The sequence below is a fragment of the Phaethon aethereus genome (genome assembly GCF_964289735.1).
Source record: "Phaethon aethereus genome assembly, chromosome: 10".
In the NCBI taxonomy this organism is placed as follows: Eukaryota; Metazoa; Chordata; class Aves; order Phaethontiformes; family Phaethontidae; genus Phaethon; species Phaethon aethereus.
Window position 1 is genome coordinate 732,199 of NC_138586.1, and position 23,617 is coordinate 755,815.

At 46.5% G+C, this 23,617-nt stretch overlaps 2 protein-coding genes across 3 annotated transcripts; one reads left to right on the forward strand and one right to left on the reverse strand.

Annotated features, from left to right (window-relative positions):
* Positions 1-703: 703 nt before the first annotated feature.
* Positions 704-18,939, reverse strand: AIFM1 (apoptosis inducing factor mitochondria associated 1; the record flags this gene model as incomplete). 2 transcript variants are annotated; one of them, XM_082004115.1, is made up of 16 exons in its annotated part: positions 704-1,122; positions 2,290-2,486; positions 3,064-3,188; positions 4,821-4,963; positions 5,503-5,643; positions 5,724-5,812; positions 6,852-6,959; positions 7,658-7,766; positions 8,966-9,042; positions 9,719-9,803; positions 10,554-10,644; positions 11,459-11,589; positions 11,717-11,853; positions 13,941-14,034; positions 16,093-16,220; positions 18,852-18,939. In XM_082004115.1, 16 exons carry the CDS (start codon positions 18,937-18,939, stop codon positions 1,051-1,053), a joined length of 1,815 nt encoding a protein of 604 aa, XP_081860241.1. In that variant the 3' UTR covers positions 704-1,050. The 2 variants fall into 2 exon arrangements, with proteins under 2 accessions (XP_081860241.1, XP_081860240.1); XM_082004114.1 differs by lacking the exon at positions 16,093-16,220 and adding an exon at positions 17,132-17,274.
* A 31-nt stretch (positions 18,940-18,970) lies between these two features.
* MARS2 (methionyl-tRNA synthetase 2, mitochondrial) lies at positions 18,971-23,000 on the forward strand (the record flags this gene model as incomplete). Its single annotated transcript, XM_082004157.1, has 3 exons — positions 18,971-19,307; positions 19,532-19,866; positions 21,855-23,000. Coding segments are annotated over 3 exons (1,818 nt in total), but the record flags the coding sequence as incomplete, so codon positions are not given.
* Positions 23,001-23,617: the final 617 nt, after the last annotated feature.

The following is a 23,617-nucleotide window of genomic DNA, read 5'->3' on the forward strand; positions in this document are numbered from 1 at the left end:
TCCAGCAAGATGAAGTTGTTCTCCCTTTGCTCCACTTTTAGTCATGAGCTTCGCGTGCCAGCTCTTTGCAGAAGAGACAGGAGGACAAGGTGATTTCCCATCCCCAGGGATGAATCACGAGACTCCTGCACCAGGTGCTCCAAGCCCAGGCCCACCTCTGTCCGTCCTCTGCTGCAGCTCCGGGGACAGAAGGCCGTCACTCGGGGCAGCTTCCAGAAGCCTGGTGCTCAGTGGCTCAGAGGCTGCCAGATGGGTCGGGGAGGATGGAGCGGGCTCACTCGTCTCCTTCCCACTTCCAATGCTGCCTCTGGAAACAGTCAGCTCCTCACTCAGTTCCTCCAGTGCTTGCATGTGCGAGAATCACAGAATCATTAAGGCTGCAAAAGACCTATAAGAACATCAAGTCCAACCCCCAACCCCACCCCACCATGCCCACTAAAGGGACATTAATAAATTAGGAATAAAATGAAACCCACGAACCCAAAGCAAAGCACAGCACCTGAATCGGGATCCCATGCACATGGCCGCTGCCGTTGGGGTCAGTGTTTTCCCCACAACAGGGAGTATTCCTCAAGAGACGAGAAATGTTAGTAGCAGCCGGGGGACAGCCCCGGCTCCAGCGCCACGGCTCCCCTCGTGTACAGGCACTCGGCGACCCGTACTATTTCATCCCATCGGGATGGACTTTTCCTACGCAGGCAGCGTGTACTGCAAGAGCACAGCCCTCCACGCAGCCAGCCAGCAGGACTGCAAGCTCACCGGCTGCGAAGCTGCTGCAAGGAAAGAGGGAGCTCTGCAGGCTTCTCCGTTGTTGATACAAGGGAAGGACTGACAACAGCAGACAGCAGACTCCCCTTTCAAAACTGGCAACGCGCAGGCGCAGCAAGAAGGCGTTTAACTTAGAACAATCTGACTTTATTGGTGCAAACTCTAGGTGACTGGAAATATTCACAAGTACTCAGAGGAAGCTGTCCGAGAGGAAGGGGTGCACACAGCCAGCGGGTCCCCGCTGCCCTCCTTGCTCCGCTTGCAGAGATCCCATACTGGAGCCTAGTCTTCGTGGATGTTGAAAAGCTTTGCTACTTCGTTGAGATCGTCATGCTCTTCCCCATCTTTGATGATCTGAAGGAAGGAAGAGCGCATTAAAACCTGCACACGCTATAAACAACCAGCGCCGCAGGACTGTACGTGGTCACCAGCCAAGGCGATGAATTTCTTCGATCCTCTCTGAAGCTCTGCAGACGACAACTCACCAACTTAGGCAGTCCACAACACGACAACGGTACTTACCGCAGCCAAATGTATAGGGGAGTCTTGAATGTAGCAACCTCTGCCTCCAGGAATGGCTGGAGTTAAAGCCAACCTCCCTGTCCCTGTCGGATTTGCTTCTGATGTCTGGGTTCCCCTTTACAGCTGGGGAGAACAAGTCTCTCCAAGAAGGGATTCATCTCAACTCTGGCAAGACGAGCCAGTCTCTTGGCATTGACTTAGAGGAGCCAGCGTAAAGTGGCTTAAACTTGCAAACCTATCTTTTAGGCAACGAGACTAAGAGGCCAAGGCTCCTGCACATACTCGGCTCTCCGATTTACAGGAAGGGGTGCTAAGAGAAGGAAGCAAAGGATCTCTCTTTTGCGGGGACTGGACAAGTAGCAGGTTTAAACTGCATCACGAAAGCTTCGCATTAGATACCAACGCAAACGTCCAACACTTAAGAACAGTTCATGTGGGGACAGGTCACCTGGGGATAGTGTCGAATCTCAGTTTAAATTACGGAAAGTCTCCAAAGATCTTACAAAATGACCTAAGCAGCAGATGTTACAAAACGACAGACTGTGGCGCATGAAGACAGGCTAAGCACCTACTCAAGGCTGCTTCTAAGCCTGACTTTTTGTGGCTGTGCATCCAGAGTGATAGATGCTTAAGACTGTTTTAGACACTTGTACATTAGGCACAGTAGCACAAAAATAGGACAGTTCACTCTGATGCCCAGTCGCATGTGATTCTTGCCTGTTCTTGTTACAGAATTTTGGCCATGCAAAGGCAAGGCCTGAAACATAAACCTGACTCAAGTTGTTTCTGTAAGAATTTTGAACAAACCTTCGGAAAAGCACAAGCACATCCCCCGCCATTCACCCGAGACAGGGCTACCATTGGGTATTGCACAGCTCTGCTCCACACAGGGCGTCTGCACTTAGGTATCCGCATTTTAAACTGGCAGATTCATTCTTCCACAAGAAAATCCCCTCTCTAAGCAAGCCTCACTGTTCAGCACACTAGTCCTGTACTGACCTTGCGAGCAATAGGCATCCTGTTGAAGATGTTCCATAGCACGATTCCTACCACAACTTTATCCCTGAGGTAGAAAATCACACCTTTGCCATAGTCTTCTCCTTGCTTTGGAACTTGAGGCGTTGCTGAAAAGCTTGGAGAAACGTGAACTTCTGAGGCTTCTGCTTCCGTTTCACTCTCTGATCGGATGCCTGTCCCTAATGCAAAGACACGAGATCTCAAACATCCAGGGCAGAAAAAAGCAGCAGCTATTTGCCTGTGGTGGTGAAAGCAGACTGAAGAGCAGGGTTCTGTAAGACACTGAGGTGTTTTTTCTTTCGCTGGAGTTGCGTCCAGCAAAAGTTAAGTTTCCGTAACATGAGAATGAAGCAATGCTAACATGAAGCACAACACTGACAATGCCCAACTTCCATCACCAAATGCAAAAGACAGAACAGTCGACTTCTTGGGGGCAGCATAGACAAAATACATTTCTTAGGTCCCCAGGCCACCTCTTCTGTGCAAAACCTGATCTTTTTATTGCTACGGAGGAAATTAAGCTTCACTTCAAGAAAGTTTTAAACTTGGTAAATTAGTTACATGGTGTCTTCTTGGAGGAACATTACATTTTCATATGGAAGCCAGCCTTTACAGCTTGCTCTAGAAAAGAAGCAAACTGACCGATGTCTCCTAGTGCTGTACAGTGAGATCGGACTGACGCTGCGGCCACTGCACAGCGCGAGACACAAAACCTTCATGAGCGCAGACGGCTCCCCAGCACGACTATAGCCCTACCTGATTGCTCCGTCACGCTTTTCGGTGTGTCTTTTGCTGTTGCTTTGGCAAAGACTCCTACTGTTGGCAAACTACTGTCAACAAGGCCAATGGCTTCGTACCCTACATTAGGACCCAGATCGCTCCTAGGAATGAAGCGGGGGGGGAAAGAAAAACCCAAAATCATTTGTAGCATTAGTGAGACAAATACAAGGCAATTCCCTCCAGCCCCAAGTCCTTAACGACACTGCTGTGTGAGAGAGATGGTGGTACGCAGGCTGACTGACGCACGTTAGTCTCTTCTGCATACGTTAGGGTGGAACAAGGAGTCCAGTCCTTCAGGTCGTAATAAGACCATTTGACCAAACTTGTAGCAATGCTGAGTTACAAGCACCACACTCTCACCACCGCAGAGGCCCCCTCCTGCTTATAAGCACCAGGCTTTGCAGCACAGACAATTATTTAGTGTATATTTCAGAGAGAGCATATAAGGAATATAAGAGAGAAGAATACATTGCTGTAACACCTCCTTGAACTGGTCACCAGCTGAATTTGAACTGGGGTGCTTATAGCAGTCAATGCAGCTGTGGCTTGGGTCCCAGTAAGCACAGTGTCAAAAGTGTTCCCAAGTATGCTGAGGAAATAAATGCATCCCAGAAAACAATTTGGATCTCTGTACGTATATCTGGCCAGAATCCTCCAGCACAGACTGGGGTTACTGGAAGGAATACCAGTAACATGCCAGCTAACCAGACTAGGCACCCAGCAGTGGGTAAGTCAGCGCTCAGGAGGGATCCTAAACATCTTGGAAAAAACCACAGGAAGTGTTCTTGCTATTTGCCAGCTTTTTAGCACAGGAGAAGGAAGCCTCGCTCAGTGAGGGCTGCCAAACCCCCCAAGTTAGCACCTGTCAACAAAACACAAGACTGCAACTCAGTCCCCCAGTTGCCTGCATCTGTGTCATGATCACAGCATCTTGAAGAAAAACACACAATTGAAATGGATGCTTTTGTGTCCTTGTTTAAAAGTGAAGTGAGAAACTCTTCTGGTTGCAGAGTCCATGCAGCATAGACCAACTGTTCAGGAAAATAACAGCAAGTCATACATATTTTTCAGGGGATTTCTCCAAGAAAAGTAAAACTCCTTTCCCCATATTTAAACCCCTGCTAACTTTAAATTTATGATCTTCAGCTAACAGGCTTTGGGATTTTTTTTCTGTGTGTTATTTTTTGTTTGCTTAGGTTTTTTGTGTTTTGTTTTAAAAATAACTTCAAAAAGACCCAGCAGAACCACCCATTTTCTTGATACCTCTCTTTTGAAAACAACAAACTTTCATGTATGCTCCTGGATGCAGCGATGTGTTGCTACTAAAGCATCAGTTCAGCTAATCAGCAAAGTTGCAACAAAACTGAAGCCAAGAGACTGTGCTGAGGAACTTTAGATAACTGTAACAGAAAAGCTGCTGCTAAGTTCAACCTGTAAATTAGCCTGCTTTGAGGAAGGGGCTGCTTTTTATCGCTACCTGCTTTGCTGAATGGGACTCATTGAAGAAGAAACTGGGATCTGCAGGAAGGAAAAACATTTCAGAGAGGTCAGGGCAGAGCAGCAAATGCTCAAATGCCCTCCCATTCCCTGAGCTTCTGGGAACAAGAAGCTGTACAAGGTGTTTGCTGAAGTAGTTTCACTACACTCAGGAAACGGAAACCTTTGCAAGGTGTATCTTATAGCTCCCGCAATGTGGCCAAATAAGAAATAGCAAAAGAAGAAATCAGCGTTACCAGAACATGGACTGATGCCAGTAGGGCTTCGCTGCTCCTGTCATGTTTTCTCCAGCTAGTCTTCCACTCACAACTGCATGATCATGGTGCTCCACACGTCGCCTACCTAGTTTGATATCATAGAAGCAGGCAGCATCCCCTGCCTTACAAAAGAATCATTCAGTGAGGACTAAACATTGACACTGAAAGCTTAAATTAATGCACAAACAAAAAAGGCATTGGGAAAACAAAGTGGAACCGAGTTTTTCTGAGAAATCCCAAACACCACCACCATCTTATCCCACTCCCCAGTCTACGCAAGTTACAATTTCTCAGTATGTTTCACTGATCTTCAGAAAAACAAGACAGCGTCAGATATGTTTTTCCAGAGGAATCAGTCTTGACCCCCACCAAAGGGACTCTTACACAACAGAGTAATCCTTGCTATCTTTAAGCTACCCCAACTCCTTTTACGCAGTATGAATATTCACAAACTCGCAGACTCGTTACCACAGCAACAAAGCATGCTGTGGTGCATGAAGAGCCTCCATGGCTGCTGGAAGGATCTGCACTGCAACTGGTCTCATTACTTGCTATTTTTTGCCCTATTCATTTAGTTGAGGTATACCAGCCGCCCTAACTCTGTGTATTCCGATTGCATCAGGATAACCAGCAGACAGAAAACTCCTCCGCACATACTCACCACCCAGATATTGGAGCGTGCCTGCAGCTCCGCATTCACCCTGAACCCTCCAAAGTCAGAGTCCACCTCCAGCCCAGCTGACTTTGCTAATTCCACATTAGGTTCCAGCCCTACTGCAGCCACAATGTGATCTGTCTCCACCTGTTTGGGAATTCAGAATTATTATCTTAATTTTCTCAATGTCCCTTCAAACTTCACCCTCTCCTCACTTTTAAATTTACCTTTCGGCCATCTTTCAGTTTAATCATCAGCCGATTGCCACAGAGAGAGACGGACTTTACCACAGCATTAGGCATGACGTTAACACCCTCTGGAAAAAAAAAAGATAGGAAACATAACTACTTGCTCAGGGCTAGACAGATTTCAGCTGAAGCAGGCACCTTTGGTGCAAACAGATGCAGGCAGAACAGGAGCCAGGTCAGAAACCAAGAGAGAGACAACCTTATCTTTGCTGCATGTGCCTGTACAGTTTTGACTGAAGCATGAGGGGAAAGAAACCCAGCTAAAAAGTTTGAAAGAGCTACTTAAATGACAAACAAAAGTACATTTCTCATATGATGGCACGGTCACATCCAAAAGAACTCCCCAAGACAGTTTTCCATCACTAGGGACATTCAATTACCTATTGCTCCATCACAGCCAGACCCAGAGGTAGAGGAAGAAAGTAACTCAGACCTGTGGGTTATCAGGCTCTGCAATCTCTAGCCTCAACTATATCCCTCCTCCCTCTATCCCCACGCCCCTTACCAATGCACAGGAATATGTTCTGCACTTAATACAGCAAATGGAAAAAAGGTTCTCTGATCTTATTGACTTTGTCAGCTAAACACGACAGCAGCTGACCTTAGAAAGGTGTGTGCATAAGGCATGGGGCCTCACAACCCTTCTCTCAAAGTAACTCCAGGATGACTGCATTAGGCTGTAAGAAGTAAAATTATTCAAGGCTAGAGCCACTCAGAAGAGGAGAACAGGCAGTTATCATAAGACAACTTTGGTTCCAGATTCCGGAGGCCGTTAAAGTAACTCGCAAGTATGATGGTAGGAATTACTCTGTGCAGGAACAGCCACAGCGAAGATCTGGCATGAGGACGCACATTTGCTTGGCTTTCCCAGAGGAACTGCTAAGAAGCCAGAGATTCATGGCAGCTCTGTGCTACTCAAGATGCCTGAACCACAACTTGTTCTGTTTTGCACCTGGGCCACCTTGCAAGGGACCCAGTCTTCCTGAGGCTCCACTGACAAAACAAGCAGACAGCTGGCTTTCACAAGAAAGAGCTACACAACAGCCACTGGCCTAAACACCACAGCTCTGCCACTTGCAGAGGGGGAGCACTGAAGTGCAGATTCACCTCTTCTGACTTTCTCTGTGGTCCAGTTGCTCAGATATTCAGGCAAGACTTTTCCCATATTGCCATTCTCTGGAAACAGCTGAATCACCTCCAGGCCTCTGGTTCGTGCTGAAAGGAAAGCAAAGAGGAGGCTTCTTACAACCCGTGGATAAAGAGCAGCAGCACAGACTTCAGGACACAGGCATATGCTTTACTCAACACAGGATCTTGACAGAAGTTTCCAAAACTGGGAGTTCTGGCTCCCAGATTTTCCACAGGAGCCACAAAGTGACTGACCACTGTTACACATACAACTGCAAACTCTAGGATAACAGTCAGCTGACTTCTAAGGAAAATGCTTAGTATTTTGGAGAAAACTTCCCTTATCAGAAAAATTACCATAAAGACACTACTCAAAAAGCTGCATGAACTTGTCAATAAGAATCCAGTTGTTCAGAGCCTCTTTGAAATAATAGTTTTAGGGTGGCTTTTAGCATTGAGAGAGCAAATATAACTTTTTACAGGGTGGAATAACTTTGCAACATGCACTGGTCTGCACAGCTTCCAGAGAGCCCAGCTTAAAAAATTTTTTTGGTCAGGGGCTGCTTGACAGCTAATGAGAGATAAAATGGAAAACCAGGTCAGGCCACACAGCCAACAAAACACATGTGCACTAAGGTTATTTCAGGCAAACCACAAGTATGTGCAAAAACTCAGCAGTCAAGGAATGAAAGAGAAGTTTATAACATCGGGCTGCTTACATGCAATGTTTATCACTTCTGTCAAGGTGGCAGCTGAAGACAAGCTGCCTGCAGAAGCACCCTTACCTCTTCTTCCCAGAGCACAAGCCAGCTCACTGCCAAGAAAACCACCACCAATAATTGTGACAGACTTGACTTCTCTTGAAATCTTTTCCAGACTTTTGAAGTCCTCAATCTGAAAGAAGATTTATTCGCATTTCAAATATCCTCAAACAGGAATGGCTGCAGAAGATATTTTTCTCAAATTTCTCCTGTTGAAATAAGAGCAACTCTCTCCCCAACTTCGAAAGGGAAACATGTTTCTCTTTCCTCCTGTCTTTTATACAGAAAAAAGTCTCTGACTTCCTAATGTTTGTGCAAGCTTTTCCCTGTCCAGGCCATCTCAGATTCCTGCATTTTCCCCTCACTTTCAAGAGCAATTACAATGAAATTTATAGACATCAATGTACTACAACACATACAGTACTACAAGGATACCACAGCTCACGTCCTCCATCTTTCCCTTCCCACAGTTGAGCAGACCAGACCTTATGGGAAGTCCAGCACAGAGCAGAAAGTTCCTATATGGCTTCTTATTCCCAATTCATTCCCTGAACTAGACTAAGGAGAAGGCTGCATGCCTGGTCTAAATCCCATGTTTTCAAGAAAAGTGGAGTTTGTCAACAAAAAGCAACTCTACAATGAAAACCAGAAGACCATTTATTGACCAACTGCCATGTCTTTTGTTCCCTTTGTCCCAAGACACAGGATGAAGGTGAAGAAATACCATGAAGAAGGCATGGATATCACTTTATTAGTTCATCAGAAAACGATGTAAGCCAATCCAAGAGCTAACATGAACACTCAACTTCACACTCAGTGAAAATTTCAGAGCATGAGAGCAGTCTCTGCCCAGTCTCAGGCCAAAGGCCAACCTCCTGCCCATGTGCTGCAGGACTGTGGTATACGCTTATTCAAGAGGGGTGTCAGGCTGGAGTACTAAGCTAGCTTCCTATGTCTACTCATGGTCCTGAAGGCACACACTGCTTACAGTCCAAACTGACTTGCAGAGCTTACGCTGCTTGTGTTTTTAAAAGGCCTGGAAGGTGCAAAGTCATACAGGAGGGAAACTACAAAAAGAAAAAAAATATTACACATTATTACACCTCTCAGGCCTAAGGCAAGCAGGTGAGTGGTCTAGTAGACTCTACCCTGTTTACCTGCCTGGGGAAAAGGAATAAATAGCAAATGGACTCCTGGTTACAAGCTGAGGGAAGCAGCAGCCAAGGAAAGGCTGTCCTGGACCCAAAGCAGAAGAATTAAAAAGCTGAAAATAGTGGTAGTAGCTCTGATTTTTTCAACCTCACCCCAGGACTAGCAGCACCTGGAGATTACCTTTCGGAACAGTGTCAGCCTTTGTTGTACCTCTTTTCCTGCTCTTTCAATGGCGGGTAGGTTCCTTGGGGAACCACCTGAGGACAAGGGGAGAGAAAAGGAGGGGGGGGGGGGAGGGAGAGAGAAAGAGAGACTAATGATATCATGGCCATGTCACTGGCTATCCAGACAATGCAAAGCTATCTTCAATCTGGACTGTGCTTTCCAAACTGTTACAACATGCTCTATTGTCTGTTGCTGCCTGGGTTTTTAACATGAAAGACCTTCTGTGTGAGCAGTGGGTGACCCAACAGTCACCCAGGGGAAAAGGTCTAATGCTATACACCTTGCTTTACTGACTGGAGGCAGCCAGTTCCACTTTAACCAGAGGGCTGTAGAACTGCTAGGGTCAGATGCTGGAGCAGTGCTCTGCCCAAGCAAGAGCTGGTTGTTCTGCTTGCTACTGCTACAGGAAGGATTTGAAGGGGCTGGTCTGTACAGGAGTTCCTTTACTGAGCTGCTAGGGAAGTCACCTTTTCCTCCTTCCGTGCTGATTTTCACTGGGCAAAACTTTGAATGTCCCAGAGAAGCTGCCTGATGCGAGGCACGTGAAACACCCAATGACACCCAAAACACCTATATGGCTGTCCTTCATGTTACTGTTTTACCAAGTGCTTGACACATACTGCAGAAACTTCCTTGTCAGATAAATGCCACTGAAATAAAAAGCCTGGCACAAGACAAAGAACAAAGAGAAAAAAACCATCGACTTACCGGTGGCAATTAGGCATTTGTCATAGGATATCTGGGTACCATCACTGAGTTTCACTATGTTGCCTCTAACATCCATATGCACAACCTGCAAATTAAACAAGCAGGAGGGCTCAAGCTTCCATGCACTGCAGGCCACTTGAGTTAAACTGCATAGATTATTGATTAGAGAAGCAAACTTGGAAATAACATTCTCCCACCTTTAAGTTTAGGGGAGGGGTAGGAGGGGGAAGGGAGAAGACTGGAAGTAGGAATTGAGACAGCCATCATAGATCAGGCTGATCTTCCCAGGATCTGAGTCTAAGAAATGGACTCAGACACCTAGTGTAGTTCAGCAGTAAGAGGAGTCACTGAAATCTTATTTTAGCAACATATAAAAAAACTGAGGAAGCAAATCTATTAGAAGACTCACCATAAACTTTTCTACCTTCCTGCTGCTTCTGCACAATGCTCTTGCTCACATTATAACCCACTACTCCAATCATTCTACTCTCCTTATCTCACCCTCTGATATATAGCCTAGTTCCCATTTTTTCACACCCTGTTTCTAAGCTCTACATAGTCTTGTCCCATGCCCAAACTCAACACCTACCCTTCCCTCTTCCTCATCTTCCCTCAGCTCACTAATATTCCTTATAGCTCCTCCCGTTTTCAAACTCCACTCATGCTGTTGTTAAGATTAACACAGTCCCTGCTTCATCATATACACTTTTCCCAAACTTGTATACATTCTCCTCCTCAACCAACCCTCCACACCACCATCTATGGTTGTTTAGTTTCAGCTTAGAGCACAGGCTCTCCTGTATGATGCTAGAACAACAGCTAGTGCTGTACCCACCTTCTTGCCACAGAGAACTGCTACTCCACCATTTTCTACAAAAGGCAGATCACGAACAGGCACATAGAATGACGGCGGCTGGAAATATATACTGAAAAAAACTCCATTATCAAATGTGTTCCACTTTCTTTGTGATACCAGCTATTCAGCAATTACCATTTGTATAAAGACAACTCTAGGCATCCATAACAAGCTCCAGAATTCTTATTTATCTATTTTTAAGAATTAAGAATCTTCACACTATTGAAACTCAAGGGTTTATACCAGTAAGGCTTTATCACAAAAGTCACAAGAATCAAATGTGATCCAGATCCCTGGAGCTCTGCTCTAAACTGTGAAGCTATACACTCACCTTTACTATCACTTTATTTCACAGGATTTCTGCCAGTGGTGGTGTATATCTAAGGGCATCACAGGAAGATTCAAGAGGTATTAAGTGCTGAGCAAACTCTCATGTGTGAAGCAGCACTCCTCTTGACAGCTGCCAGCACAGCCACACCTTTCAGTCTGCTCCTTAGTGCTCGACTGATTTGTTTGTAACATCTCGGCACCTCTGGGAAGCCACGCTCTATGAGTCCGCACAGCCTACGTTGTGGGGTCTTGTGGACTCCACAAGGTAGTCAGTCAGCTGCTCCAGTGCAAAACAACACACAGGCCCTGCACACAGGATGTAATGCTCCATCCCTTCTTCCATCAGCCTAGCGACAACACACAGAGACATCCTCCCCACCAGGGTTCTCTTCATAGCAGACAAACACAGAAATCTACCCAGTGATTTGTCTGCACTGCTCCCTGGGGTCCTTCAGAGCTCTGCAGCGGCTCTCTCCCAAGAACAGTTTGATCATTGTCAACTTTTCATTATTAAACACTCTCCTCCATCCTTGCTACCCGTAGGTGACACATACCTCCTCTCCTTGCCATTCCACTGTTTGAATCGCAGAGTCTCTGTCACATTTGGATCATCTGAAAACCATAGTTCTTTGGAAAGAGGTGGACGCATATAGGGCAGGGCAGGATCTTCAGACACAATCAGCACCTTTAATTGGTCATTAAACACATCAGCTGCCAGGCCAGACAAATGGCAAAACTACGACAGAGGCTCTGAAGCAAGCGCAGTATTCAGTCATGCGCACAAGTCCGCTCTAGAACAGGGCATCTCTTACCCGGGCACCAGGGTCACGAGCCCGAATGGACCTGGCAGCAGCAAAAGCAGCAGTTCCTCCACCGATCAGCAGGAAAGGAACATGAGATGGGACCTCAGGGCGAGCTCCCGGAGCTGCAGGTGAGATCGGAGAGCTTACTGCAAATACAGCAGGGAAACGGCCCAGCCCCAAAGGACAGAGTATGTCACCAGATGCCTTTCATATACAGACCTCCTTTGGCAAACTGCCCTTCAAATACCTTCTCCTCCCCTTCCCTTCCACCCCAATATACTACCCAAGAATCATGCTGCTGCTTCACTCAAAGCTGGCTCCCTGCATAAATCAAACTGTCAGATTTCAGCAAATTATTTTTTCTAAGCTAGATCTGCACAGCTGAGCTCAACGGCAATCGCAGAGTTTTGGAATAAGCCAGTAGCACAGCTTTCATCACATGGCTTTAGTTGCTCTATTACATATCTACTTTTCTCTGATTTAATATGTTAAGAGTAAGAATGATCTACATAACAAGCTTGAAATACCACTGTTTGGACAGCCTGTTAACAGGTTTCAAGCCTTGCTCTGAAAAGGTGCTACTTGTCCAGCAGACTCTCAAAGAGCTTCATTTTATAAATTGATCTATTTAAGAATGCTGCTTATGTTTGCACAGCTGGCTAAAGTGGTTGCAAAGTCAAAGACCCACAAAGTTCATTTCCAGCATTCAATACACAATTTCAGAAGCTTCATATAAGATCAGGACATTCTCTGTTCAGTAGATTCAGGACAGAAAAACATGCTTGGCCTCTACTCTGGCCAAACAATGCACTAGAGATCCAACATTCAGGTTTTAAAGTAAATGACAGTTTGCTGAGCTAGCAGGAGGGACATAGCCGAAAGATTATTCAAAACACCAGGAGAAGAGATATGGCCTGGGTGTCATTCAGATCAGAAAACAATTTTCAAAATAAATTGGAAAATAAAAACTGCAAAGTGTTTGATCTAGCCGCACATCATCTTTAAGAACACAAATCAATTTGCGAGCAAGACCAAAGCTCTGCACTGGCCATTCAGTGAACAGTTTATAAGAAATTGAAGTTTCCTAAAATGCCAGGGCGTATTCTTCTGTAATTGTATTCTGAAAGGAGACCAACTTTTGAGTTCCTACCAGAACGCATTTCGTCCCACATGCAGGTCCTGTTTCTAAGCAACATGCAGTTAAACCGTATGTAGGAATAAAACAGTCAGTTAAATATTACCATCAAGACCCACCTGCTGTGACCCGAGAAGCAGCATCTGTATCTGAAAGAGAAGACACTGACTTAATTCAGTGAAGCACAGGCTATCAAGGATACTGCACAGGGGCTGACTCAGTGAGACTACAGGACTAACAGGGTCTCCACTATTAAGGGACAGTCTCCAGAAATGCAGACTTACCAAGACCTCTGCTCCAGCATTTAGGCTCTCACTCTCTGTCCTCCAGCCTCAACCCTGATAAACATGTTTTATCCTCTCCCTCAAATCAAAGCAATCAGTTTTCTCTCCTGTCTGCAGGATGTTCTTTCTGTTTATTTCCTAGTGAAGTGACATAACACACCCTATCTTCTATGACCTAAAGCCACTGTTATTACAAAACACGTCATCTTTTGGCTCAATAGTTCAGACACTGCAGTTTGAGATTTCATAAATTAAGAGAGACCTTCAAGGAGCAACCTGCACATACAGCCTGCAAAGCATCATCAAGAGCCTCACTAATTGTCCAGATTTCTCCCTCTACATGTGGCGCAAGCACAGTACTTCTCGCATGCCCAGGCTGCTACGCATGGGACAGGGAAGTTGCTCAGCACAGAGAATTTTGTGCTGGCCAACCATAATATCCCTTTGGAATCACAGTGTCTTTGCCAGACTGCGTAAGGGTAAAAGCCAAAAGCAGGGCTAACTCTTTTCTCCTTTTATGACAGAAGGCATAAACAGCAGAAAGGAGCCCTGAGAGATAACCTACTTTATCCTCACGATTACCTGCAAAACAGAGCCTTGCCCTGGGTTATGGAAAGCTAGCACCACCTTCCGCGCTGGGAAGACATGGGAATTCACAAACAACAGAATGCACCGAGAAGTGACAGTGCTGTGAAGGCACTACTTATGCTAATCTATGTTTTCAGAAGGGCACTGTTCCATTTGTTTTAGAGGTCTCAAGTCAGCAGCTTATGAAAAACAGACCCAAACCTAGAACTAGCAGGCTAGTACCCACCAGAAGGAGATGATTCCTTTTCTTGAGATCGCGTAGTTATTGTTGTGACACGGCTGGTGAATCGCTCTTTGTTTTCTCTCAACGTTCTGTATACCTGGAGACAGACAAGGAGATATTTACCTTGTATATGTTACAGCATCAAGGAACCATTCTGCTTCTACCCCCTCGACAGGCTTTTGTCTATCCTGCTTGCTCAGAAAAGCCACCTGCTTTCAATTAAAGCAAACAGACCAAAATATACCTCACTGAAAAAAGTGCCCATAAAGGTATGTATATGTAGCTACAAGAGGAATGCCCTCAGAAAACGATCTGCTCTACATATCATGTGATGAATCTCAGTTGTCTGGTTGCTTTCCACAAGCAAACAATCAACCTTTCTGCAGATGTTTGGCCTTTGGGCTGCAGACCTGCTTCAAGAGGAACCAGATACAACAAAGCAAACGCAGTCAAATGAGCCCCAGGGCTATTTGCAAGCTAGGCCATGGCACCCAGCACAACACAAGGCTGCAGAAAAGGAAGACAAATTCAAGGCAAAAAGCAACTCCCAGCTTCAAAAGCCTAGAGCCAGCTGGACTGAACAAGCAAACCACCTTACTGGCTTGCTTTACGCCAGATGTTACAGGTATGATGTTAGCAGTGCTCTTCAGACACGGGAGCATGGCTGGTCTAGGTAACAACCTTCAGCTGGAAGAGATTCTGTCTGAATGCTGACCTGTTTATTTGTCTGGTAAACTCAGGATACAGAATAAGCACAGCTGGCATGTTCTGGGGATACAATTTAGTGGTACAGACAAGGAAGGAACATCTTTTAAAACATGTTAACTTCCAAGAAAAATTGGTAATGTAGAGAAGCAAAAGACAATGAGACTGCTGGAAGCAGGTCACAGCATGATATTTGCCCCACCCAGTTAACAAATTAGAGGGAAGCAAACAATTTTTAAGGCAAAATCCTAGCCTTGCTAGTAATCCGTATCACATGTGCACTTTCATTTTGCATTTTTTATAGAAGAGAAAAAACCTATCAAGGCAGTCTGAAACACAACCCTCTATCCAATTACTGCATTTTGAATTCTGAAAGAATATTAAAACTGGAACATTTCCAGCAAGAAATAAAAGCCTCCTAAACGTAAAGGCACAACAGGTAATGCTGCAGCTGATGCAAAACCACTTACTGTTAACTAACCGAGTGTTATGACATCCAAACTATGTTTGAACAAAAGTTAATTCCTTTGGGGAATTGAAATCTCTTTTACTCCCTAGACATTTTGTCTTTTACCAATCACTACAATTAGGTGTTTTATAATATAGCATATAGTCTCAAACAAGAACCGAGGAATTCAATGCCAGGCATGAAAAAGAGCACAGGCAGACAAAAGCATATCCAGGGAACGGAAACAAAGTCAAAAAATATCAGAAAACAAGAATTCATCAGTGTTGAAAAGAATTAAAATAAAGATTTTTTAAAGCCTTTTGCTTAAACATATAAAAGTCAAGATTAAGAAAACTGCTTCTGCTTTTGCAAGCAGAACCATGAAGTTTTTTAAGTGAGTCCAAAGGGCAGCATACAGCAAATTAAATCTGATCCCTTAGAGAAAAATTACTATTATATACATGCAAAATACCAAATCAGGTCTTCAGGATAAATTTTTCTAAAGGGACAATGCCAAGTTTTTTCTAGTCAGAAACATAGCTGTGTACTTTGCCAGAAAATGGAGTGATATTCCAGTACTCTTCTCAGAAGAAATCACAAAGTTAGACAAGTTTCCTTTTCTTTCCTCTAGCCTATTTATATTTAGCTTATTATTTCCTTTTTTTTTGTATGCCAACAGTATTGGTATCAGAATAGATACGTCAGTTAATTTGTGCCTTTCTGACAGTTACAAATTGAAGATTGCCAGTTTTGGTTTTAGATTTATTTAATGTGGAAAAGCTAATTCTAAGGCAATTTTCCCACTAAGAACAGCACTGTGTGAAAATATCAAATTTGTAAACTTAAATTATTTGACAATGTCCCTTGAAATTAAATATCTGAGGCCAGTGAGCACAAGGAAGGTTTAGTTTTAACTAAATGGCTAACTTGGTATGACATACAGAAAGGTACCCTCCCTCCACCCTCTCACCCAATTAAAGCACATTTATTTAAGCATCTTACATAAGCTCCTGTCCCAGTGACTGTTCCTCCTACAATTAAGTATAACAATAGGTTGCTGCCAGCTTTGCCAGGAACACCTGAAGACGTCAGTGATCTAGAAGGGCATCTTAGATGATGACATTGCAAAACTGCAGGTGAAGACAGGCAATGAAAGAGAAGAGAGGGAAAGAGCTGAATATTAAGGAGGACTCTTGATTAAACAGATCTTGGGAAAGACAGAATGTGCTTTGTAATTTCAGTTTAAACAGATCTTGGGAAAGACAGAATGTGCTTTGTAATTTCAGTTACCTTGCTAGTCAAAAAAAGTACAGCAGTACACAGTAAAGAATATTTAGAGGCACTAGAAAAAGACTTTTCCTCTATGCACTGTTTTGCATTTTTTTTACTTCCTAGGAGCCTTCTGCATGTGAAGAGCTTCAACAGGAGAAAATCAGGACTCAGAACTTTTAATGAATATGATCCTCTAGGAGAAAGAATTCTGAAACAAAGATTTGTATGATGCAAACTTCAAACCCATCCTCTCCTAGGCAATGCTGCTACTCTTCAGCTGTCTGGGCATGTGATTTACTCTAAGTTGGGCTAAAAAGCTTTATTCTTCTGAATCTTTTTAGTAGAACAAATGTATGCTCAACAATTTTTGGTTGATTTGCTGTACTTACACAAGCTAAACACTGATGTTCTGAATTGAGATTTGGCAAAGAATGGTTTACGGTGGCATTAAAAGTATATGCCATCCAGCTCTCCCTGAACTACATGCTACTATCACACACAAGACAACAGACAGAGCTATGGTTGGTCATAGTATGTAAAAAAAGAGCGCTTTTACTATAAAGAAACCTAAAAGGTAACTGAAATTACAGGTTTTTAAAAAAATTGTCATAAGAAGTTAATTTCCAGCCAGCTCAGCTCCCCTTGAAGTTTTCTGAAAGAAGAAATAGCTACAGAGGTAAAAAGCTAAGTAAAGTTAGCTGAAATACAGCAAGTGCTCGACAGGAGAGATGTATTGCAGCTTCTTTCCATGAACTACCTTTCTACTTACATAGGCACCCGCTCCTAATGTTGATAAGCCCACAATAAGGACAAAAACAGAACTATCGCCTTTGCCCCTGGGCACACCAGAGCTAGCCACTTGTCTGCTCATCTGCAGTTTTATGGGAACATTCCAGCGCTGCAACAAGTTGCCTAAGGAACACAATTTATTAGAGAAAGATACAAAAAGACTGTCAGTACAAAGTTACATTTTGAAATTTAGAGACCGAGTAATTTCTGAAACCAAGTAAACAAGCTACTTCTTTGAAAAGCCCAGTACCACATCTGAGGGACTGGAGTGAATTATTCTCTGCCACAACAAATGGCCCCAGGCAGTTGTGGATACCAGAAACATCTGTAAGATTAAAGAGTAACTGAACAAATTAATAGCAGGAACGTTTACTAGGAAGCTAGAAAGACTATCTCCAGCTGAAGGAGCCTTCAAGCCATATATTGCTGGGAGAGTACATCAGAGATGCACACGTACTGCACGCTTGCTGTTCTTACACCCTTCTCCAGGCCTCTTCTGTCGGAGGCAGGCACCGGTCTAAAGATGCACTTTGCTCCACCAAGTGTGAGCAGAGGCGAACATAACTTCGTTAAGACAAGCAGTAGGTACAGTTATACCAGGAAAAAATCCCTTTGCCAACACAGCTTCTTCCACTAAGGTGAACTACCAGCAGAAAGAGGCTTCTGCTGACAAAAAGGGTGTCCCAAACGAAAAGGAGTAGCAAGGCTTGCCAGTCCAGATGAAGACATCTACCAGCATGCAAGCAAGACAAAGAGCGCATCTAGCTGAACAGCTATATAACATTTTGTTTTACTATAGTTTAATCACAGACTCCCTGTCCCAATTAGATCTCTAAATAGAGCAATCACAGTGACTGCTCTGAGCACCGTGTTTATAACATGGCCAGCCAGCTGGAGCTTGCAGAAGTCGTCGGGGTTTTCTGCAGATCGTACTCCCACCCGATGCAGGAAACACCTTCCGCCTCCTCTGACACCCAGACTACACAGAGACTGCTACACCTATTTGATCTCTTCGTCTCAACGCACATATTTGTGGTAAAAACCCGCAACAAAATTACAAGCATCCAAACGGATACAAATATGCTAAAATAGCTCCATCGAACATACGGTTTCCCAAAATACAGCGGGTTTCCCCTCCCGTTCCCGGGAGCTGAGCATCTGCACCTCCACCACCCCCTCAGCAGCCTGGGACCGTTCCCTCACTACACCATTTTCCCCCCACAAGCCTTCTCTGAAGTGGCTGGCGGTGGGGCTGGGCAGCCCGTCCCGCCGGTGCGCCAAGGGCAGGCCGATGCCCCGCGCCCATCCGGCCGCCAAAAGCGTTTCTGTGAAATTACCTCCTAATTCGGCAGCACCCAGCGCCGCTGGAACCGCGCTCCGGGGGCCTTGTCGCTGGCTAACGGGAGCCGGGAGCCCCCGGGCAAGCTGCAGCCTTGGAAAACGGCGGGTCTCGACCGCGACCCGTTCCGCCGGGCAGCGGCCCAGCGGGGAGGGGGCTCTGGACCGGGCCAGCGCTCCGCCCAGGCCCACAGGCCCAGCACCACGGGAAGGGGCGCCCCGACCCGCATGTGGGAGGAAGCCAGCGCCAAGGATCCCGCCCTCCACCGTCCCGGAGCCCCCCAGAGCCCGGCCTGCCACACCGGCAGGGCCCCGCCGGCCCGCTCCCATGCCGGGGGAGAGCGAAAGCGACCTCGACTCACCTGCGGCGGCACGTCCCCGAGGCGCGGGGCTCAGAGAACGCAGAGCGCGCGCCAGACCCCCGGCAGCAGCCATGCGGCAGCGGAACATGTCTCCGGTCGCCTAACGCCGCTCGCGGCCCTGCCGGCCCGACACCGCCGCCCGCAGGGCGCATGCGCCGGCGCCCGCTCCCCATTGGCCGCCGCTGCCGCGCCTCCGCAGGCTCTTCCGGGCGGTCCCTCTGCGCCGCTCTCTCTGTGGTGGTGCCGCCATGTTGCAGCCGCTGTGCTGCCTCCCGTCCGTGTTCTGCCGTGCCGCTGCCACTGCCACCGGGCCCGGCCGCCGCCTCCTGCTCTCTACGCCTATATTCTACGCTAACGGGCCGCCTCACATCGGGCACCTCTATTCCGCTCTGTTGGCCGACGCGCTGCATCGCCACCGCGGCCTCCGCGGGGCCGGCCCGGGCCGCCTCTCCACGGGTGAGCATGGGCTTGCCGGGCGCCGCGGCCCCTCGCCTGACCCGCATCCTCCAGCTCATCCCCACGGCTGGCTCACCTCCCCCGGGGCTGACCCCCGGCTATCCCTCTTCCTGGTGTCCTTAAGCTCATCCCTAGGCCCCCGTGTCCCAGCGGCGCCGTGGGGGTCGGCACCCGCGCGCCTTCCCCACGGCTTGTGCGACACCTCGACCTCTCTGCCGTTTCAGGGACCGATGAGCACGGGCTAAAGATCCAGCAGGCCGCAGCCGCGGCAGGGACGTCGCCCCCGGAGCTCTGCGAGCGGGTCTCAGGCCTCTTCCACCAGGCCTTGACCCAGGCTGCCGTCTCCTTCACTGACTTCACCCGCACCAGTGAGCCCCGCCACCAGCGAGCCGTGCATCGTTTTTGGGGCGCGCTCTGGGACGGTGGAGCACTCTACAAAGGGTCTTACGAGGGCTGGTACTGCACTCCCGAGGAGTGCTTCCTGACAGAGAGCCAGCTCGCCGAGTGCAGGGATGCCCAGGGACGCCCATGCAAGGTGTCTTTGGAGACTGGCCATCAGGTAATGGGCAGCTACACCGCCTTGGTCAAGGGCAGCTACTCCTGCAGAAGCACTGCGCACTCACCTGTTGCTCTGGTCTGGCCAGATTTGCGGGTGTTTAATGCTTACTGTAGCCTTTTGTAATTCACATCAGCTGAGAGTCACCTGCATTTCATAGAGTGTATCTTTTGTGTTTATAATGGTCTGTGGCTATGCAAGAGAGAGCTGCCAAAACCCCAACTGGCAGATGCAAATTTCAGCCATGGGCCAGGGGAAGGATTCAGCTGCTGCAGGGTTCCACAGGCTGCTGGCCTGGAAACAGTGTTTTAAAGCAGTGATGAAAAGTTAGCTGTGCAGAAGGCTAAAGGTGTTTATAACTGAGGTGTTCTTTGGGTGTTTGGCATTTCAGACCTATTTTGTGAGGCAGTTCAGTTTGGCCTCAGGACACTTTTCATCAATCTCGTTACATAGGTTTTGGCCCTACGTAAAACACCGTAACATCATCTGCCTGGTCTGATGACCGAATAGCAGTGCAACCAGGAGTGTAGTACCTGACCAAGAGTCTCTCTGCCACTGCGTTTTCTGTAAGGCGGAAGGAGTTACATGATTCAATCCAGCAGTTGCAGGTAGTCATGGTTTAGAGCTAAGCAGAGGTTATGCTCTTGTGATATTTGTGTGAGGCTGGGGCATAGGAGTGTTGGTTCACACAGAAAGGGGTATGTTGGCAAATAATATCTCTTGATAAAACACCTAACATAGTTGGGGAAAACATATGTTTCTAGGCAGAGAAATCATTCTTCAGATCTAAAATAGAGTCAGTAGGCTTCAAAGTCAAACATACCGTGAGAACAGCTAGTTGCCTTAGCTGCATATCAAACTGTTCAAGAGAAATGGTAGCGTGCATGGTGCAAAGAAGATCTTGCAAGGGGGTAGAAAAGATGGTAGGTGTTTATCTCCAACCAGAAGGAGACAGTTTGTTGCTTGAGGGTTTTGTGAAGGAAAAGGGGTAGTTTACAACATGCCATAAACCCCATACTTCTGGTGTCTTATTTGTGTAGGGAATAATATTTCTTTTGGGGTGACCTTCTAATGAAGTAAGCAAAGGTAGTATTTGCTGCTGTCTGTTACTGAAATTAGATAAATCCAACTACAGTTGAAAGCAGTTTCGTGCCACTAGGACAAATTATTCCTTAGGGTATCTGAGCTTGAGTTGTGGTAGGTTCTTTACTGTTTGTGTTGAGAGTGAGGCACTTTCTGTCTCAGTCAGAAGTTGTTTGATTTGGTGCTAGAAACTGAAACTCTTGTGTGATGCCAAAGTCTATACTTCCTCATCTTAAAGCCTTACTTAGCTTTAAAAGGTAAGAATTCTTGATCTAGCCATAGATCTCTTGAGTGCCTTTACACAGCTCAGTCATACCATATCAACCCACAAAGTTTTACTTGATTTAGCTAAATGTGTCGTTTAATGAATTGTAAGTGTGTGGGAGAAGTGCTGTTAGTACTTTCACGTAGGCTAACAAAGTTAGCAACTAAGATGCACTAATGCTTAAACTGGGGAAAAAGAGGAACATAGCACCTAGGAAAAAAGCAAAGGCATGCACCAGGGTTGTTAGTAAGGCAGTAATTAACAATGTCATTTTGTCTTTTCATGATTTTCTACTGTTACTGCAAAACTATGTTTTTAAGAAAGCATGTTCTCATCTCCCTAATTCTTGCCTGATGACACATAAATCTGGCAGGTAGAAAGGTATTCCTTCCCTGGGGGCATGAGCTTCTTTAAAAGCGGAGTGCTGAACCATCCCAAGTGCCTAAATCCTTACTGTTGCCCTGGGGAACCCAGGGAGGCGGTGTCTTAGGAGAGAGTTCCCGCTAGTCATAGATACCAGGGGCTGCACACCCAAATGCAGAGGGAGCGTGCGGTGAACTCCATGCTGAGAATGCTGTGTGCAAAGCATAAAACTCTTTGCAGAGCATTTGGGCCGTAATTCTTTTCTCTTCTGCCTGCTCAGGTGCACTGGACCAAAGAAGAGAATTATATGTTCAGGCTTTCATCATTCCGGGATCCGTTGCGGAAGTGGCTCCAGGACAACCCACACGCCATTTCCCCTGACCCTTTCTACCAGCGTGTGCTCCACTGGCTGGAAGAGGACTTGCCAGACTTGTCCGTCTCTCGTGAGAGAAGCCGGCTGCAGTGGGGTATCCCTGTCCCCAGTGACTCAACACAAACTATTTATGTATGGGTAGATGCCCTGGTGAACTATCTGAGCGTGGTGGGCTACCCTGAGACACATGGTGAGTGGTGGCCTGCCGTGCACCATGTTGTGGGCAAGGACATCCTCAAGTTTCATGCTGTCTACTGGCCAGCACTGCTGATGGCAGCAGGTCTGCCTCCCCCCGAGCGAATCTTTGTGCACTCCCACTGGACTGTCCGTGGGCAGAAGATGTCCAAAAGCCTGGGCAATGTGATTGACCCCTTTGCTTGTATCAGACAGTACACAGTAGATGGATTTCGGTACTTCCTGCTAAGGCAGGGTGTACCTGAGCGGGATTGTGACTATTATGATGAGAAGGTTGTTAAGCTTGTGAATTCAGAACTGGCAGATGCGCTTGGAGGGCTTCTGAATCGGTCAACAGCCCTCAGCATTAACCCCAGCAACACTTACCCCTGTTTCTCAGAGTCTTGTTTTCCAAAGGTCTTGGATTACAGGGAGACAAAAGGCATGGGTAGGGCTTCTGCTGAAGACTATGAGTTTGTGGCATCAGTGGCTTCTCTGCCTCTGCAGGTGGCTAGTTATTTTGAAGGTTTCCAGATCTACAAGGCTTTAGAATGTATTGTCCTGTGCGTAAGGCAGACCAACAGTTTCTTCCAGAGACACAGGCCTTGGAAACTTGACCGAAAAGACCCTGCAGAGCAGCTCTGGCTTGACACCATCATCCATGTTACTCTGGAATGCCTGCGTGTCTATGGGACTCTCCTGCAGCCCGTGATCCCGCACATTGCAGACAAGTTGCTTTCCAGGCTGGCTGTTGAGCCAGAAGAGAGAGGTCTCTCAAGTTTGACATTTCTGCCACGCTACAGTGGGAAGCCATGTCCCTTTGAAGGGAGGCAGCTTGGACCTGACACCGGCATTTTATTTCACAAACTAGAGAAGTAAAGACGGCATCAGATAGAAACCAAGAAGCTCTAGCCTCTGACAAATGGCTTCTGTAAATACCGCTTCCCCCTCCCCAGGAACTCCCAGAAAATGTTGGTTTTTTTAAAAGCATGTTCCTCCCATCTCTTGGTGGTGGTATAAAGTGGACAAGTGGAAAGCCAGACTGGGCAGGGCTGTGCTGTCCTGCCTAGGTGACTGGCATAGGTCTCTGTCAGGCGTGGGAAGCAGACATGCTCGGGCAGACTGGTTGCATATGCGGGGCTGAGCTAGGAAAGCTTCTTGGGTAACACCATTGAAGGAACACCTAAGTAGCTAAGTTGGTAACAGAATGAACTAAAGACACAGCCTAGGGTTTGAATATTGCTGCTTTTTTTCCCTGATGTGTTTTATGTGACATAAAAGGCAGCTGAGGCAAATATTTATCCCCTTAAAATAGGAAACTCTTTCTGTGCAGTCCTGGGGCTCTGCTAGACAGCCCTCTTGCCTGTGTCTTATATCTTGTGTCCTGGCCCCTTTATGTTGTCTTTGCTGATGTGAGGAGTGGGTCAGGTGCTCTGCTGAGGGCATTTTAAACATGAATGTGGCAGCCAGTCTGCTCAGCAGTCTCCTCCAGACAC